Source organism: Catharus ustulatus, chromosome 17 (genome assembly GCF_009819885.2).
Source record: "Catharus ustulatus isolate bCatUst1 chromosome 17, bCatUst1.pri.v2, whole genome shotgun sequence".
Lineage (NCBI taxonomy): Eukaryota > Metazoa > Chordata > Aves > Passeriformes > Turdidae > Catharus > Catharus ustulatus.
In genome coordinates this window covers 13,983,789-14,000,286 of record NC_046237.1, presented here as the reverse complement: position 1 = coordinate 14,000,286, position 16,498 = coordinate 13,983,789, and the positions used below count along the sequence as shown (strand labels likewise).

Below are 16,498 nucleotides of genomic sequence, written 5' to 3'. Positions count from 1 at the left end.
GGTTTCTTACCCAGTTAGGAAAATTATCCACAGTGAGACATGAAGCTGCCAGCAACTGCACAGTGATGAGCATGTACAAACATGATTTAGTATAGAATTGGTGAATGACCCTTGTAGTTCTGCAAGAGCCTGACTGGCACAGCCACATACTAATGCTGTCCCTAAAGGAAGTGCTGGAGCAACAGGGCTGAGTGTCCCAGTTGTCACCGAGTTTACAGGGACAGGCAGGAGGTGAGCTGATTTCCAGAGCAGCAGCACAGATCTGAGGCACCAAGCACACACCAAGTAACCAAGTATCTGCACTCCTCACGCCTTCGTTCCTATGGATCTCCAGGAGCCCAGGAGGAGGGTGGGACATTGGTCTACAGTTAACCATAAAATACAAATTAGTTCTTAGAGGTTTAGAGCAAGTCACTGTTTCCTTCTTACTATAGAGGAACTCCTGAATTCATGACAGAGGCGTCTGCAGTCCAACCCTTTCCTATGCACACCCCATATGTCTCTGCACGCGAATGATGGGATTAGCACACATCACATTCCACCCCTCACTGCCAGCCTGGCAATAATTTCTCCTGATTTTTCACTCTGTTCTTTTTATGCCTTGAGTTACTCCTCTACCTCCTCATCCTCTCCGAATTCACTCAACATGCTGACTAAACATCTCCACCTGCAGTTCTCTGCCATCTCCACATCCTCAGCCTCCTTCAAACCACCTTACCTGCCTGGAGTAGGTTTTTCTCCTATCACCCTACATGCTTCTTCAGCATGTTCCTTCTGAGGAATCACATCCTCATACTATCTTGAATTCTCTTCTCTCTCCGAGGTTTCTCTCTCACATCTCATTCACTCAACTCCCCAGATGTTATATTTGTATTGACAGTACACAGCCACCTCTGCTTAGCCTGTCCCAGAACTTTTGCTCACCCTCCCCTGATAGTGAGTTTCCTTGTCTCCTGATTTTCCTCTCTATCAGGCAAGCCCAGCACAGACAATCACTGCCCACTCAAGCCGCTTGATGCTATTTTCAGGCAAGGTAGTGATTTTGCTGCCATATCTTCTGCAATTTCTTTCCCTCCTTACTGGGAGTCTTGAGTATTTCTATGAATTTTTTTTTTTTATGTTTATTGACTCTTTTTGCCTTTATCACAACATCCACCTCCTTTCATCTTCTGCTTCTCTACATTACCACATATGAATTATTTTTCTTCTCTTTTGAGGACATTCACAGCCTATCCTCAACCACCATCTCTTGTGCATAATCAACTTTCAGCTCTCCCTGTCAATGCAAGAGGGTATAACACAGCCAGAAGACTGGAGAGCAGTTTCCTACCATGTCTAAAGAGGCTGTGAAATGCAATTGCTGAACTATTAATAGTAACATGTAAGTCATGTAAACTTGATGTGTCTCTGTGCCTGAAAAGTGGGAAATGTAGGAACATGATATCAGTTTTCCAAAAGGTTTCAGATGAAAGAAAGGCACTTATTGATCCAAAATGGCAATAAAGAGAACACATACAGATAAATTTGACAGAACAGAGAGGTGTCAGCCTGGCTTTCAAAGAAAAGTTACACCTCACAGGCCTGCTGGAGCAATCTGGAATAGTCAAGGAGCTTTCCCAAGTTTCTTCATGAAAGACTGTGTACCAACAAACAGGAGAAAAAACAGAAAAACATAAGAAGCCTCTTTTCAGCATGGAGGATTGTTATCAAATTGATGCAGAAACTCTGGTTGTTCAAAATAGGAGCAAAATAAGCAGAAGAATGTGCAAAGAGGAAAAGGGCAAAAGCTTCAGGGGATGTAAAACTAGCTACAAAGAAACTGAATCTGAACTAAAGTCAGGAAGCAGGAGGTTCCTTCAAATCCAAATAGGAAACAAGATGGCAAACTAAATCCTGTAGAAGTGTTTAGAGATAAAAACCACTCCCCTTGTGCAGACACACTAAAGGGTTTTAAAAGAGCTATTTCCAACAACATGCCAGAGCCACCAATAGCAATTTTCTAAATGTTGCTATTCCATATTCAGGAATTGTGAGGGAGAATAGCATATGAGGAGCTATTAGAAAAAGGAGAAAGGGAAAAAGAGGAACTGCTGTCATCTGGCTATGCAAATTCTGATACCTGTGTCCCATACCCACCAACTCAGACAATTCCAGTGAAGAAACTATGTATGAGGGAAAGGGTTACCCACAAAGACATGAGTGACAGTAACATGATCAGGCAAGCACATTTACCCAAATAACAGAACAGAGCTGCCCACAGTGCTGAGGGCTTGCTGGACATGAGCCCCATCCCACAATTCTCTTTCCTCTCAAACCACTGGCCCAAAATATGGTTCCCACCTGCAAAGCTGTGAAGCTTTATGACCTGTTTGCTGTTCTACAGGAACAGACGTGTCTTGCCTGCAGCACACTCCTGGAACTAAACCCCCCAAGGAGCAAGCTCTGTATGATGAGTCTAGCAAGTCTAGCAAAGAAAAAAAAAAACCACTTAACATGGCACAGATGGGGAGGTACCTGTGAGGAATGGTGTGCAGCGCCTGATGAAGCCAAGCTTGTCTGACTGGTCATGTTCTTTTCTAAAGAATCTATTTTCTCAAAAGTTCTCTTCTGCCTCATTGTGTCCTGTGGAGCAGCCACATTGCTGGGAAAGGCTTCCCTAATCTCCAGGTCCTGTCTGTACAGAGACCTGTTGCTGGCTGAGACATCATCCCTGGAGCTCCGGCTGATGCATTTTTTCAAGTGGTCAGACTGAAACCTGACCTTGCTGCTCTCTGCTGGGACACTGTTCTCCAGGCTCTCAGCATCCAGGCTGGCTTTGCTTCCCCTGCAAGCTGCTGACCTGCCCACCACAGCACGCATCTCAGCAATCACTTTATCATTTAGAGCTGTGAGCTCACTGCTGCTGCCCACAGAGCCAGGTCTTGCTTGACCTGTTCCTTGCCTCCTTCCTTTCCTTTTTCTCAAGCTTGGGGAAGGGCCAGTTGAGTAACCAGAATCCTGATGGCTTATACTGGTTGGGTATTCTTGAGTCTGCAGGCTGTTTTGCCGACTGTGGTGGAGTTCCATGTTCTTGAGGACATTGGCTTCCAAGATCCTCCAAGACTGCTTGAAGCTGTCCTTTGAAGCAAGCTGACCAGGCAGTTTAGTGGAGGTATCAGTTGTTGCAGCAGAAGAGTGCGAGAGTTTGGCAGCTTGGTCAACGTTGACCATATGTTTTATGTATTCTCTGCCAGCTGGGCTGTATTCAGTGGAAGAGGGATTTCTTGCATACTTCTTTGCAGCTTGTTGTTGTTGCATACTGGGATGCTGCAATAATTTGGTTGGTTGCAGCTGCTTTTTTAAGTTATTGCTTGGTGACCTTGGTGGAGACATCCCACTCACACAACCGCTTTCAGTGTCCATATCTACTGGTGGCTCATCATAAATTGGCAACTCTAAAGATGGCTCATCGTATATAGGTGCAGGAGAGGCGTATGTGGGGGATGCAGGCTGAGGGGTTCCTGTCCGGCTCCTTGGAGGTGTTTGAGAAGTAGGACCATTCATCAACACCAGGCAAAACCCACCACTCTCTGTCTTTTTGATCTGCATAGACTGCTTTGTTTCTCCAGCAGGCATTTGCTTTGTGGCTCCAGGGCTCTGGGATGTGGATCGAGGCTGAGCATATATTGCTGTTTTGGGAAGAGATTTTGGGCTGTTGGGCTTTGGAGTACCCTGCAGCTGAAGAGAACTGTTTGAAAAGCTCTGCATCTGCCTCAAACTATTCACTTTGACCAACATGGCTGCTTTTGTGCCTGGCAGAGGCTGCCAGTGGGTAGGAGTCTCCCTAAAAGAAGAAAGATACAAATACACACAATTATTTAAGAATTGTATTTACTGAAGTACCTTCTACATCTACCCAAATACCAAATTTTTAGTCTCATAGTGCCTGAATATTCCCCAACCACTTATTTCACTGAGTTATTTTTTCCTGGAGTTCCCCCTTGCTGAAACAGAAAAACACTGTTGTTATTCACATAATAAATTTCTAAATCATGAAGGGCAGAACAACAGGATGTAACGAGCTCATGATACTATAATCTGTCTGGTATCAGCAGCACTGATACAGGACCCAACCTACAGTTCTCAAGGCTCAGCAGATAGCATGGAACCCAGAACAACCAGCTGAAGACCAGCAAGCTATTCTGGAACATAAAACTCAAGTATTAAATTGGAAAATAATCCCAAGTACCTGCCTACAGATTATCCAACTATGATGACAGTCGTTCCAGACCATGCCATTTTTTAAATTTAAGTTTCCCGATGTACTTTTATTTTGTAGAAAAACCTATGAGTTCTCTGGGACGTATATGAGGGTGGCCATCTTCCACTCACAGCTTACGTTCTCACACAACCTACCAAGCCAATCTTGTCCAGATGCACTCGCATCTGGTTCTCTTGGCCACACCAACTGGCCCTGCTCAGCTCTCATGGCTGTGATATTCTCTGCTGGGAGTATCCTCCGATCCGTGGTAGAGTATTTGGGATCCACCACAACCCAACATGCCCACTGCAACACCCCAATTTCCAGGGTACAGTGTAACAACAACAACAACCAGCTGTCAGGCTGTGGCCACAGCCAATCTGTGTTTGTGAGCTCTGAGGAAAAGGAAATGGAAAGGATATTAAACCAGCTGAGCTTCCAGATTGTCCAAGGCATCACAGTCCCCAGGAAGGTCCACTTGGATCTCACCCAATATTGTGCCCTACCTCCATGTATTTGCCACCAGCCATCACTGGGTGATACCTGAAGGCGTACTGCATATGTTCTATCTGACACAGGAGAGGTTCCCCTAACTAAAACCTTCATAGCTATTTTGCTCTGTTTACACCTTGACCTTGCTCTACACTCCACACTGCTGATGTGTCCTCTACGGCCTCTATATGTGCTGGCAGAAACACCCACCTCTGCTGCATGTCCAGAGCTGCCTCCTATCAATCAGAGGCTCTCTTCTGCTTTCCCTGCCAATCCCCAAGATATCTGGACACCCCAGATCTCTTGCTCTCTGCTCCTGCTCTCCAGAGTCCTTTCACCTGGCCAGGTGCCAGCCTCCTCCTTCAGCATGGTGCTGGGGTATTCTGTCTGTCCTTCCCCCATGGTTATCCTGCCAGTGCATCTGCACACCTTCTGCTCTCCCCACACTGTAGCCCAACAGGACACACCCGCCCCACATCACTGTGGGCGTCCTATTTCACCTGGTGCACTCCAGTCGCCTTCCCCACATCCTCTGTCCCACACCTAATGTCTCACATCTGTTCCTAATCACTGCCCTCCTAAAGCAGTGGTGAGCTCCTTCCTCATCCACTGCTTATTGTATTTTTGGCAAAACATGCTCTCTGTAGGTAATGCATCGCTGTGATTCCCACCTTAACACAATGGCACTGGGAGTGGCACTGACAAGGTTGGCACTGCCCTGCCATGGACCCTGACAGGGGCCAGGGTCCAAAGGCCTGAGCACACTGATCACACTTGCCGCACCTCCACCTTTGCAGGGCTGGCTCCTTTCTCACAACAGAGTCCACGTAGCTCTTGTGCAACTACTCAGGTGTGACCAGAGACGGTTGAGAAAGGGCTGTCTTCGTCTGCTTTGCACCCTGGGGACCCCTCTTGCTCTGGGACCTCCTAAGTATCTCCCACTGAGATTTTATCCACGAGGATTTTATTTTAAGGGAACTCCTGACACTATTTCAGGATGGTGATGCAACTGCCATAAGGAAGGCCTGTCTTCCAGCCTCCACCTTCCCTCTCTTCACAGCACTGCAGCTCAGTGCTGACCTAAGCCCTATGTCAAGAGCAGCTTGGGAAACGCTGACAAATTTGGGATTGGCCTCTCTCCATCTGCCCAAGCCACCATCAAGCATAGCCCCTGCTCTCCCACTCCTGTTTAGCCCTCAGTATCTTGTCCTCCATATGTTTCTTCCTGGGGCATGACAATGCAGAGGTTGAGCACAATGGTGCCAAGTGAGTATGCACACAGCCAACCAGCAGCGGTAACAGCAGGATGAGGGTGGCACTCATGAGGACACCCAGCTCCACAATCCACCAGGTATCCCTCCCTGGGGGACACAGGGCCTGCTCCTTGCATCAGTGCATCTCTCCTGTCTGTGGCCAAACTCCAATCTCAGTCCCAAACCCTGCTGAAGACTTGGCTTTCCTTGAAGAGTGCCTGGACTAACAGGAAGAACCAGAACAGCAACACTTGGTAGGCTTTTAAATGAGAATTTCTGACACCCCCATGGCTGTACCAGTGGCTTTTTTCATGGCACAGAAGACAAACTAGCAAAGAGCAAGCAGGACAGAACCATCCACAGGCTCCTGACTCAGCAGGCAGGCCAAGTGTGTGACTGGGACACATTTTAGCTCAACCCTACAGCAACCATCATTGCATCTTGATCAGCACTATCCAGTAGCTGGGTTGCAGGGTAGCAGAGTAATAGCCCAGAACTGCAGAGGTGTCCCACTGCCTCACAAGACCTCCAGTTATGGCAGGGCTGGAAAATAACCTTGTGCTCTGTGGAAAAGTGCTGGACGCCCATATCTCTCACAAGCCACCTCCTGAAACGCAACAGTGCAGGCCCAGCCAGCTGTGCACAGCTGAAGCATCCACTCAGCCAAGGCTTGGCAGGCCCGCCTCAGCCAGGCACAGCATGGTCACACTTGTGCCCCCTGTTCAGGCTCATCACACACTGATACTGTCTGGCATCAGAAGATCAAACCCCCTGGAGCTCGGCCTGAAGCTCTGCCACCTCCTTGCTTAGCTCTGAGTCAGAGAGAGGAGCCCCTCCCTGTCCACACTGCCACCATCTCCTGCCCCATCTGTCCCAATCCACACCCACAGAGCAGCACTGGGAACATCCCTGTTGGTCCCTGCTCATGTGTGGGCCTGGACGTCTGCAGAACACCACCAACCTGACCACCAGAGATGGGGTCCTGCTCCAGCATGGCATTATAACTTTTAGGGCCCTGTGGGACTTCAACCTCTGCCTCTGCGAGAAAGCGTACAGCCCAGATTTTACTCCTCAGATGAGTGATGAGGGATTTGATCTGAAAAAGAGGATACTGTGCTCATATCCTTCTGCAGAGGCAAGCTACCTAAGTGTGAGCCCCAGTAAGCCAGAGGACAAAAGGCACTCCAAAGCACGACAGCTCCTCACTGCCCAGAGTCCCTTCACCAGGGTGCAAGGAAGCCATCCCTCACCTCAAGCCTGCCCAGGACAGGAAGATGTGCTGGGCCTTTAGCACAGACTTGGCCACATGGGTGGGATCCGACAGAGAGTGGCAGGAGCTCTGCACTGGCACAGGGCTCTCTCTGCACCTACCCTGAGCTGAGCTGGCAGAACAGCAAGACAAGTTGGACAGACAGCTCATGAGAGACATGAGCACATGACAAGACAAACCAGACTTGGAAGAGGCAAAGGTATTTTTACAGCCATTTTCTCATCACACATTCCCTCTCACTCCTCTTCCAGCACATATTCCTGGCACTGTAAGACCAAGCCCCTGCTCCTTCTCAGCTGAGGATGCTGAGCCATGGGGAAAGTGGGTGAAGAGGGGACAGGCAGCACAACCTGCTGCTCATGCAGAAAGGACCTTCACCTTCCTCTTCTGGGGAACAGAATGTTTCTAGGGAAGGTGGTTTTCTTGAGGAGCACTTTAAGATGTCCTGTTATTGCAAAGAGAGCCTCGAAAACAGCACTCTGAAACTCCCAGTGATGACCCTAGGAGAAATAGGGGAACAGGACTAAAGAGGCTGGTCTGCATGGACAGCAGGGCTGGGGACAGCAGAGCCTGCTCACAGTCCTGACCTGTAGTGTGCTGAAATGCTGCAGACCAGCATACAGGGCTCCCAGAAAGACTGCCTTCTTCAGGCCTTGGCCCTCCACCGAGCCCTTTCTCACCAATTACCTTGGAGTTCCAGCAAACCTCAGCATGGCTGCCATGGCTCAGAGCACACTTCCAAAATGCTGCACTCACCCCCAGGCTGGTCTCACAGTCCCCAAAGGAACACGTCCATCCTTTTCAGAGCTTTCTAGTGTGTGAAAGGATAATTTGGCCATCATTTCCCCTGAAGAGAGTCCATCTTGCTTCCTAATAGGATTGCAAGAGCTCAGGAAGAGTCTGGAGCTGTGAGGCAAGTGCTGTTTGCTGTCCTTGTCCAGCAAGTGAGAAGAATCAGCACTGGGCTGGACAGCCCCAGGAAGCTCAGCTGAAAAACAACACAGGAGCAAGAGCAGGGGCAGATTAGCTTCCCCAGGAGGCTCCAGAGATGGTCAACGGCAGCAGTGTCTTACCCTGCTGCAAAAGCTGCCATTTCTCTAGAGGGCTGACCCTCCTGTGCTGCCTGGGGAGGCCAAAGGCTGATGTCTAGAGAAGGCTGTTCCAAGTTACTGTGAGATGAGTGGTGGAGCAGCAGTGAGCTGTGGGGCAGTGAGGTAAGGAGGGCATGGAGGCAGAGGGAACAGGCAGCAAGGTTTGTGGCGCTTCTCTGTTCTTCTCAAGGCTGCTGAGGGTTTGGCAGCACTGAACATGGCAGGGGGCACAACAAATTCAGCAGTGATGATAGGAGGCACAAGAGAAGAAAGGTGGTGAAAACCAGTCTACTTAAAGAAAAAAAACCTAGATCACAAAGTATAACTAAAAGAAGAATGAAATCCCCCAGATCTGTGTGGCATGGGCTTGCAGGAGGTCCCTCTTGGGGACTACACTGGTCTCTGCTGGCCTCTTCATCTATGACAGGGTGACAAACATGAAGGAAAGAAAAAACACTATTTTTTGCACTGGATTAACAGACAAAAGTGAAACTGTCTTGGGTGCAGATAGCTTTAAAGATGTCAAATGCTATCAACAGCATTCAATGTGTTCACCCTCTGTTTATGCAGCTGCATCTCTCCTGAGCAGAGGACATGCTTGAGGTTGTCTCTGGAGAGCAACACAGACAACAGAGCTGAAAAGTTCAGTGTGCTCACGCTGTTAGTATACCAGACATCCCAGCAATGGCATTAGATCCCACCTGAGAGCATTTGCTTCTGGCTCAGCTCTTTGGTCCCTATTTAACAAGCTAGAAAAAGACAAGAAATCTCTCCTTGGGTGTCAGGCTCAACTAGGGAAATCAAACTCTGCATTATAACCAGTTACACAACCCTCGCTCACACAGCACAGAGGACACGTGATAGATGTGCAAGGAAATAGTGCCCAGTCTCCTGCTTCCAAGAAAGTATATTTCACAGACAAATACAGTCAGCTTACTGGTATGAGCCTTGTAACCTGAAAGAGCCCTTGCATACCCAAGCAGCCTGTTAGCTCCCAAGCAAGCTGCAACTCGTGCCTTTCTCAGCACTTGCCCTTCAATTCATTGCAGGCTCAAGGTGCCCCAAGATTGCTACAGAAACCTGAGCTAGGGATGGAACAAAGGAGGACTCCATCCCACTTCCCCTCCTTGCAGAAAAATCAGCAGTGATGGTGATGCTGCCCTGGTAGGCAAGGAGAGGTATAGCAAACCCCTGCCCATATTGCATCACCCCCCTTCCTTCTATAGGAAGGGATCTGTGTGGGGTCTTCCTTACTGAGAGGGCTGAAAAACTGAGGGATGGGTCAAAACTGGCATCGCTTTTTCCCTCGAGGCACAGCAACTCCCGGTACAGAAGCAGAGGAGGCCACATTTCCTCCTGAGAGACTGAGTCAGTGTCCTGGCTGCAGACAGAGCCACGGCTTAGCGCTGCTGTTATTCTATACCACACACATCACAGCTGGGGCCACGGTTTCAGGAGGGATAGGCAGGCAGCCCACCTGAAGCGAGCCACTTTGCCTCTCTCTCCAGTGGAGGGACTGCGGGCATCAACCCCCGCGGGACTCGGTCCCTTTGCTCCTCTGCCAGTTCCCCTCCTGTTTTCTCAGCACCCAGCTACAGAACACGGTGTTGAAAAGGACAGCAGTGAAAATGCAAATTGATCGCAGTGCTGAACCAACAGCACCAGCGAGGAGGCCACTGGCAGGGAACAGTCCAGCAGTGGGAGTGACCCCAACCCCACCAAGCTGAGCAGAAAGGTGCCCTGCCAAACGCAGCTGAACTGAGCTGAAAGGAGCGCATTTGAGCAGCAGGACAAAAAAGCAGCAGTGACCTGCAGGGTTGACCTCTAGTGTAGCAGAGTGGTAAAAATGGTGGCACAGGCACCTGCGTGGAACAGAGCCCAGCCAAGCAGCTGCATGATCCTGCTCAGATGACCCAGCTCTTAGGGGGTTTGTCACTGGCTTATGTGGTTTCTGGCTGGGTGTAGCAAACATTAGTCATAGAAGTTCTCCCACCATCATGCCTTTGTTCCCAGGGTCCACAAGACAGCACATTAATGCCACCCCATTGCCTTTGTCCACACTGCCTTTTGCAGATGTGGCTTACAGGGAGCATCTGCCATCTTGGTTTCATGGGCAAAACACCCCCTCTTTTTGTATACTGTTGCTATTAATATTGCTGTTGTTATTGTGCATGCCTTATTCCACTGCTTTGTGCTTTCAGAAAATTGTTAATTCAACCCCTAATCTCTGCTTTTGTCTCTCCCTTACGGGAAAGGGCGAGGGGAAAGGGAGTGGCTTATTTGGAGTTTAATTCCAGCTGGTGTTAAAACCAGAACAGTCAGGAATACTTTGGACTTTGTGAAGCTCAGGATATCTTACACCCTATCAGAGCTCTTACACTCATTTCTCAGGAAGCATGTGATGCAGTTTTGATGGTGCCTACCCTGGCTGCCCTGGAGTGCCAGGCTGTAGATGGACAAGAAAGCAAAGTCACTTGTCTCATGTCAAATCTCATGTGCTTGTGGCTCAACTGTGGTCACTGGGGGTGACCTGAGGGAACTGGGAACTACTCAAGTACAGCTTAAGACATTTACTGGATTTCTGCTGGCAGGGGAGGGATCATTCTCTGGATGGATATGAAGCTCAGAGGGGCTGCTTCTGGGGCAGGAGGCACAGGTAGCAACATGAGCACCAGTAAAGTGTCTTGCAGCCATTAAGATCGGCACTGAATACAGGAGCATCTTGCAGGGAGCAGTAGTCACTGATAAGCCTCATTTCAGAGTGCATATACTTTCCAGAACTGGCGTCCTATGTGGTTTTCACTAACTTGGCATTTTTTTTCTATCCTTGCCTATACCAGGCACACAGAGAGGCAGCCTTGATCCAAAAACCAAGGTGCCAGCACTTGCTGCACTTCTCAGAACCAGCATAGATGGCAGGAAAGTCAGGCTCACCCAAGCACTGCTCTAGCCCTCAGGTCAAGTCTCAGTATGACTCAACTTTACTTGCTGCACGGCCTCCCCAGCTGCCAGTACCACATCCTCCAGGGCAGGATGATGCCCAGAGAGAGCAGGAGGGAGGTAGAGCAGTCCCAGACAGTATCCCAAGACAGAGGGGCCAAACTGACAGAGACTGGGAAAAGGATAGTTTTGTGCAACTGAAGCTGAAATCATGGTTTCAATAAAATAAAAGATCTCTGATTGCTGTCAGACTAGTTTGAGTGTAAAAAAGAAAAAGTATCTTAGTCAAACAAAATAGCATCTTGTTATTGGTCTTTTATTTCAGGCTTGATGTGACCAAACAACTGTGCCCAGGAGCTCTGTCCCTGCAGCCCTACCTCCTGCCCTGGCTGAAGCTGCAAGACATCGGCAGCTGAGCAAGTGGAAAAGGAAGGAGCCAGACCAGATGGGCTCACCCATACCCCACAGCAGTCTAAACCCTTGCACAGGAGCTATGCCATCCCAACAAGTCCTGTTGCAAGTTTTTGAGAGAGTTCTCATCACTGCATGACACTCCTGCCTGTCCCCTCTACTTCTGTTTCAGCACCCAGAGCAAAGATCATCTTTTGAAGTGTATTTTTATGGTGTCTTGCACAAAGATGGCCAGGCCCAAGCTGGGGACATTCAGGCAGTGGTGAAAGCAGACAGCTGTTCCCCAAGAAGAGGAGGGTACATGGCAATGACTGGGGACCTGGTAGTACCTTGCCCCAGTGCTGCATCCTCTTGGGGAAGCATGGTTCCCAGCCTGCCTGGCAGGGCCTGCCTGGCAGCTGAATTCACCCATTAGATGTAAACAGAGAAGGCTGAAGTTCTCCCCCTACCTGGCAGGATCTTTCCTCTTATCCACCGCACTGTCCCACTTGCCCTTCTCCATGTCCTGCAGGACGGCCATTTGGACGGGGGTGCTTCTGCCACTGCTGCCAGTGCTGCCTCGGTGCTCCCGGCCACAGCAGTCAGGCTGGGAGCTGCCCTTCATGACCTGGAGCTGTGCCAAGGGCACAATGTCACAGCCCTGCGGTCGGTGCCACACCGTCTGTCGCGTAATGGCATTGTAGTAATAGAAGCGGTTGTTGTTCTGGTCAAAGAGTTCCCACCACTGCTTCTGGTCTGACTGGCGCACCTTCAGGTTGGGAGGGGGCTCCCAGCTGCACTCCCCGGTGCTCAGGTTCACATACATCCGCTCCTGGGAGCGGGGCTCGATGATCTCCACCCAGTCCGAGCTGCAGGGACACAAGAGCCACATTAGTCTGGGCCAAAGGCCCAAAGCAAACAGGTTGTCTGAAGAGTCCTACAGAGCTGCTGCCGCTGGGCCAGGCAGCCTGCTTGCAGATCAAAGCATTGCTTGGGGCTATTCAGCAATCTAATGATCTTCGGAGAAGCCAAGCAAGGGTCTGAGATGGGACTGAGACAAAAGAGCAGTTCTTTGGCATAGGGAAAGGGAGGTCATCCCCATCAGCCCGGCCCCTCACTCCCCACTCACCAGCCCAGGACTAACCCACAGGGCTGGTGAGCACTGTCTGCTCATGCTGGGATGTCTCACATCAAGGGCTGGCCCAGTCACAGGAGTGCCAGTGCCTGGGAGACATGCAGGGGACTTGACTTTCAGGAGCAGGAAGTATCTGCAGAGCAGGATCTGCTCCTTTTGAGAGCTGCACATTCCACTTGGGGAGACCAAAGCCCTGGTTCCCAACAGCGTGGGCAGACTGCTTCATGTGAGTGCCTGCCTGCAGGCCCCACATGCTGTGGGGCTGGAAGAGACCTCTGGGTCCCATGGAGGTGCTCAGAGCTCACACTTATCAAAAGATATATGTGGGGAATGACTGGTGGATGAGACCATCTCCATTGCAGGCTCTTCCCCCTCCCCCTTGGCTGACAGGACAGAGCCTTCAGCAAGGTGTAAGGTGACCCAATGGACAGGCCTTGCTGCTGATCCACAACCCTTTTGCAGCCCTAAAGAACCCCTAGAGAGCCAGGGTCCCTTACTAGCACCCATGTTGGCCCAGTCAGTGAGAGCAAGGCAGGCAGTGCTGTAGGACTGGTTTTCAGGCAGATAAGCACAGCGGTTTTGATGCCAAGGTTGTTGGGTTGCATAGCCATCATACATGGCACATCAACCTTATCCCTGACACACTAACCCTAAAGAGATGGCCTGAGAAGCTCAGTAAAGCAATGCCTCTCCAGTGCAGTAGCCCAAACCATTTTGGATAGCCCAGGTAAATGGAGGAAGGGAGTGCAAACCCAGCAAGGTTTCCCTCCACCAAGGAGAGATGCTGCCTAAAGTGATCCTGAATCCAGTTGTAAGCTCAGCATGATGAAAAACATGTACCCCTCAGCTCCTGCTCCCAAAGCCTGGCCTCCATCCCAATGTTGGTGGAGGTTGCAGGAAGGAAGTCCTAGTTAACTGAAGCTACTTTTGTCATCAATAAAAGCCACATGAAGAGGACAGGTCCAAGGCCCCCCCCTTGAAACCTGTTCCTGCCCAGGGGCTCACTCTGACACAACCTCTAGCTGCTCTCCAGCAAGGGCATGACAGCAGAAGCCATTCCCACAGCAGAAGGAGAAGTGAGATCCCACTGCATCCCTTTCACACCCTCAGCTGTCAGCCTGCAGGTCCTCAGAAGGGTCAAGAGTGATTGTGGCAGCATTGTGGAGCCTGAAATGGCAGCCAAGTCTCCTGTGCCCAACCCTGTTGGTATGGCCATGGGAGAGCAGGCAGTTCCTGGCAGGGCAGTCCAGTCTTTGGCTCTGCCCTGGCTTTCTGAGGAAGGTCAGTATGTCTCCTATCACCCACCACATAAGTCTAGGTGAGGGTTTAGTCGCCCATTGCATCTCCTTGCTAGGAAAACCATGGGTGTGATTGACAATCAATGATGAGCAGTCTGCCATGCACCCATAAAAAACCAGGCCATTCCTCAACTCTCTGAGCATCCAGAATCGATAGGTACAATGTCAATTCAACACAAAATAAACATGAACTGTCTCTGAAAAGGTGCAATTCCCCTGCCACAATACCAGGCACAGACACTATGCAATGCTGACCTCCATGCATTCTCATGGAGGGCTGATGGTCAGGCTACTACAGGCTGGTTGGGAACGCTGATCTAGGTGAAGGCTGTTTCTTTCATGTCATAGGTCAGTTTTCAGGCAGATGTGCTCACTCACTCCAGACTACCACCACCACAACTGTTTGCACTGACCAACAAGGAGCTGGGAACAGAGCACACCACCTTTGTCCATGGCACCAGCTCCTGCTGGTCTCCTGCCATCACCAGACAAGGTGCTGCCAAGAGTGTGCTGGCTCAGATAGATCCCACTTAGCAAACCCTGTGTTCAGAAAACATCTGTTTTGTGGTTTGCTGGTTTGGGGCCAAAACAACACCAGTGCCTCTATTTGATTTAAGGTGCAACACAACAGCCATACCAGTACCCCATGCCATGGCTCAGGTTGGGAACTGCAGAACCACCCTGCTCTTCCCTTATAGCTGCAATGCCAAACTGCAAGCAAGCACAAAAAAGGAAATCATCAAGATCATCAAGGGCATCAGCAACTGCAGAGGAACCATCCATAAACAGGGTATAAAAGGGAAAACCAAGAGCAGCAGCAGAGCCCAGCAGTTCTGTGAGCAAAGTACTATAAGCATGTCTATGGAAAGAGCAACTACAAAGTGCACGTAGGACAAGAACTGGCATGGAGGTTCCAAGGGACAGCTCAGAGGGGGTGCAAGGGGAACAGTGTCCGAGAGCACACCAACCCTTCACAAGGACAGGCAGACAATAAGAAAAGGGTTAGAGAGAACTGAGAAGGACACTTAGACCCAGGTGGCTCACTGGCAGCTTTGGAGCATGGGGAGAGGTTGCCATCCATGGAGGAATGTGGGGGAGTTTCACCCAAAGGTGGGGGGCACGGCCTGCCACTCTTGGGAGGGGACAAGGGGAGGAGAGAACATGTTGGAAGGGCTGAAAGAGAAAAGCAGCGCAAAAACACACATAGAGATAAGCCCAGGAGAAAGACCAGAGACAGTTCTGGAGGATTTGCCTGGCAAGGAAGAAAAAATATGAAACACCTTGCAAGACTCCGAATGATCAAGAGTCACTTGAGCCATCAGCCTTAATGCTCAAGAGCACACTGTGTTTGATCTGTTTGGCTAGCAAATGGGTTAGCAAAGCTTTGGAATACCAATGGCTGTACCCATGCTGCTGCTCCTCAGCAGAAAGGAGAGGTCAGCTATTTTCTGTTAAGTGCAAGCTATTGAAAATAAATTCTTCTCATAGCACTTGGCCACAACCCAGTGTATGTTGCTAACTACAGTTTTCCATTTTAACAAGCTTACATTTGTCTTTGTGTCCAAAGACATTTAAGTGGATGACTTGGGTACTCCCCTTTAAATTAAGGGACCAAGGATGACTCAGGTGGAGTTTAACCAGGTAAAAAATTCTGCATAAAACACATTAAAATACTAAAGAGTTTGGTACAATCACACTCATGTAAAGAAAGAAGAGGAAAAATAAGGAGCATATTGCTGGAGCAGGGCCAGCCCTAGGCTGCCACACAAACCTCAAACGTAACATCAGGAACTCTGAAAAGATGTGATAAACCCAGGATTGCAGAGATAAGGCCGTCACTTGGACACACACACACAAAAAAATTAATTCAGGTTTCACTTTACAAGGTTAAAGAAGTTTCCTGGGGATGGTTTAAATGCTTTTCCCTGTCCTTTCAGCTCCAAGTGCTGAGGGATGCAGCAGTCACAGAGTGTGCACCTCAGCACTGGCTCCCACCAGCAGGATCACAGCAGTGGTTTCAGTTCATCTCAATTCCTGGGACTCAGTGTCCCCAGAACAGAGCTTGCGTGCAGGCCTCATTTGCAGTCTCAGACCAAACCCCTCTGCTGCCTGAGCACAGGACAGGCAGCCAGGCATCCCAATGGCTCCAGGGAACTAACACAGTCACCTGAGCCTTCAAGGCAGAGGGATTTCAACAAAATCCCCACTCACTTCCAAAAGCAACCACACTCCCAATGCGTATCTTCCTGTATTGCCAGAAATTCCAGGAGCTTCCCGTGTGTCCTGAGTAATACTTTCCAGACCTCATAGCAGGGAAACAGGACACTGCTCTAACTGCTCACTCCAGCAAGCAAAGCTCCCCAACAGTGAAGGCTTGTGCCTCGAGCAC

General features: G+C 49.7%; 1 protein-coding gene across 2 annotated transcripts in view; it reads right to left on the bottom strand.

The window, feature by feature from the left end:
• LOC117004148 (rho GTPase-activating protein 39-like) overlaps nt 1–16,498 on the bottom strand; it is a 58,029-nt gene that overhangs the window by 16,020 nt on the left and 25,511 nt on the right. The window contains exons 2-3 of one of the 2 annotated variants that reach the window (XM_033074671.1): nt 12,147–12,545; nt 2,515–3,823 (exon numbers count right to left, since the gene is read on the bottom strand). In XM_033074671.1, coding sequence (XP_032930562.1) covers nt 2,515–3,823; nt 12,147–12,545 — 1,708 coding nt within the window. Of the gene's footprint in view, nt 1–2,514; nt 3,824–12,146; nt 12,546–16,498 lie in introns of those variants that run through there. The other variant, XM_033074672.1, reaches the window with a different exon arrangement.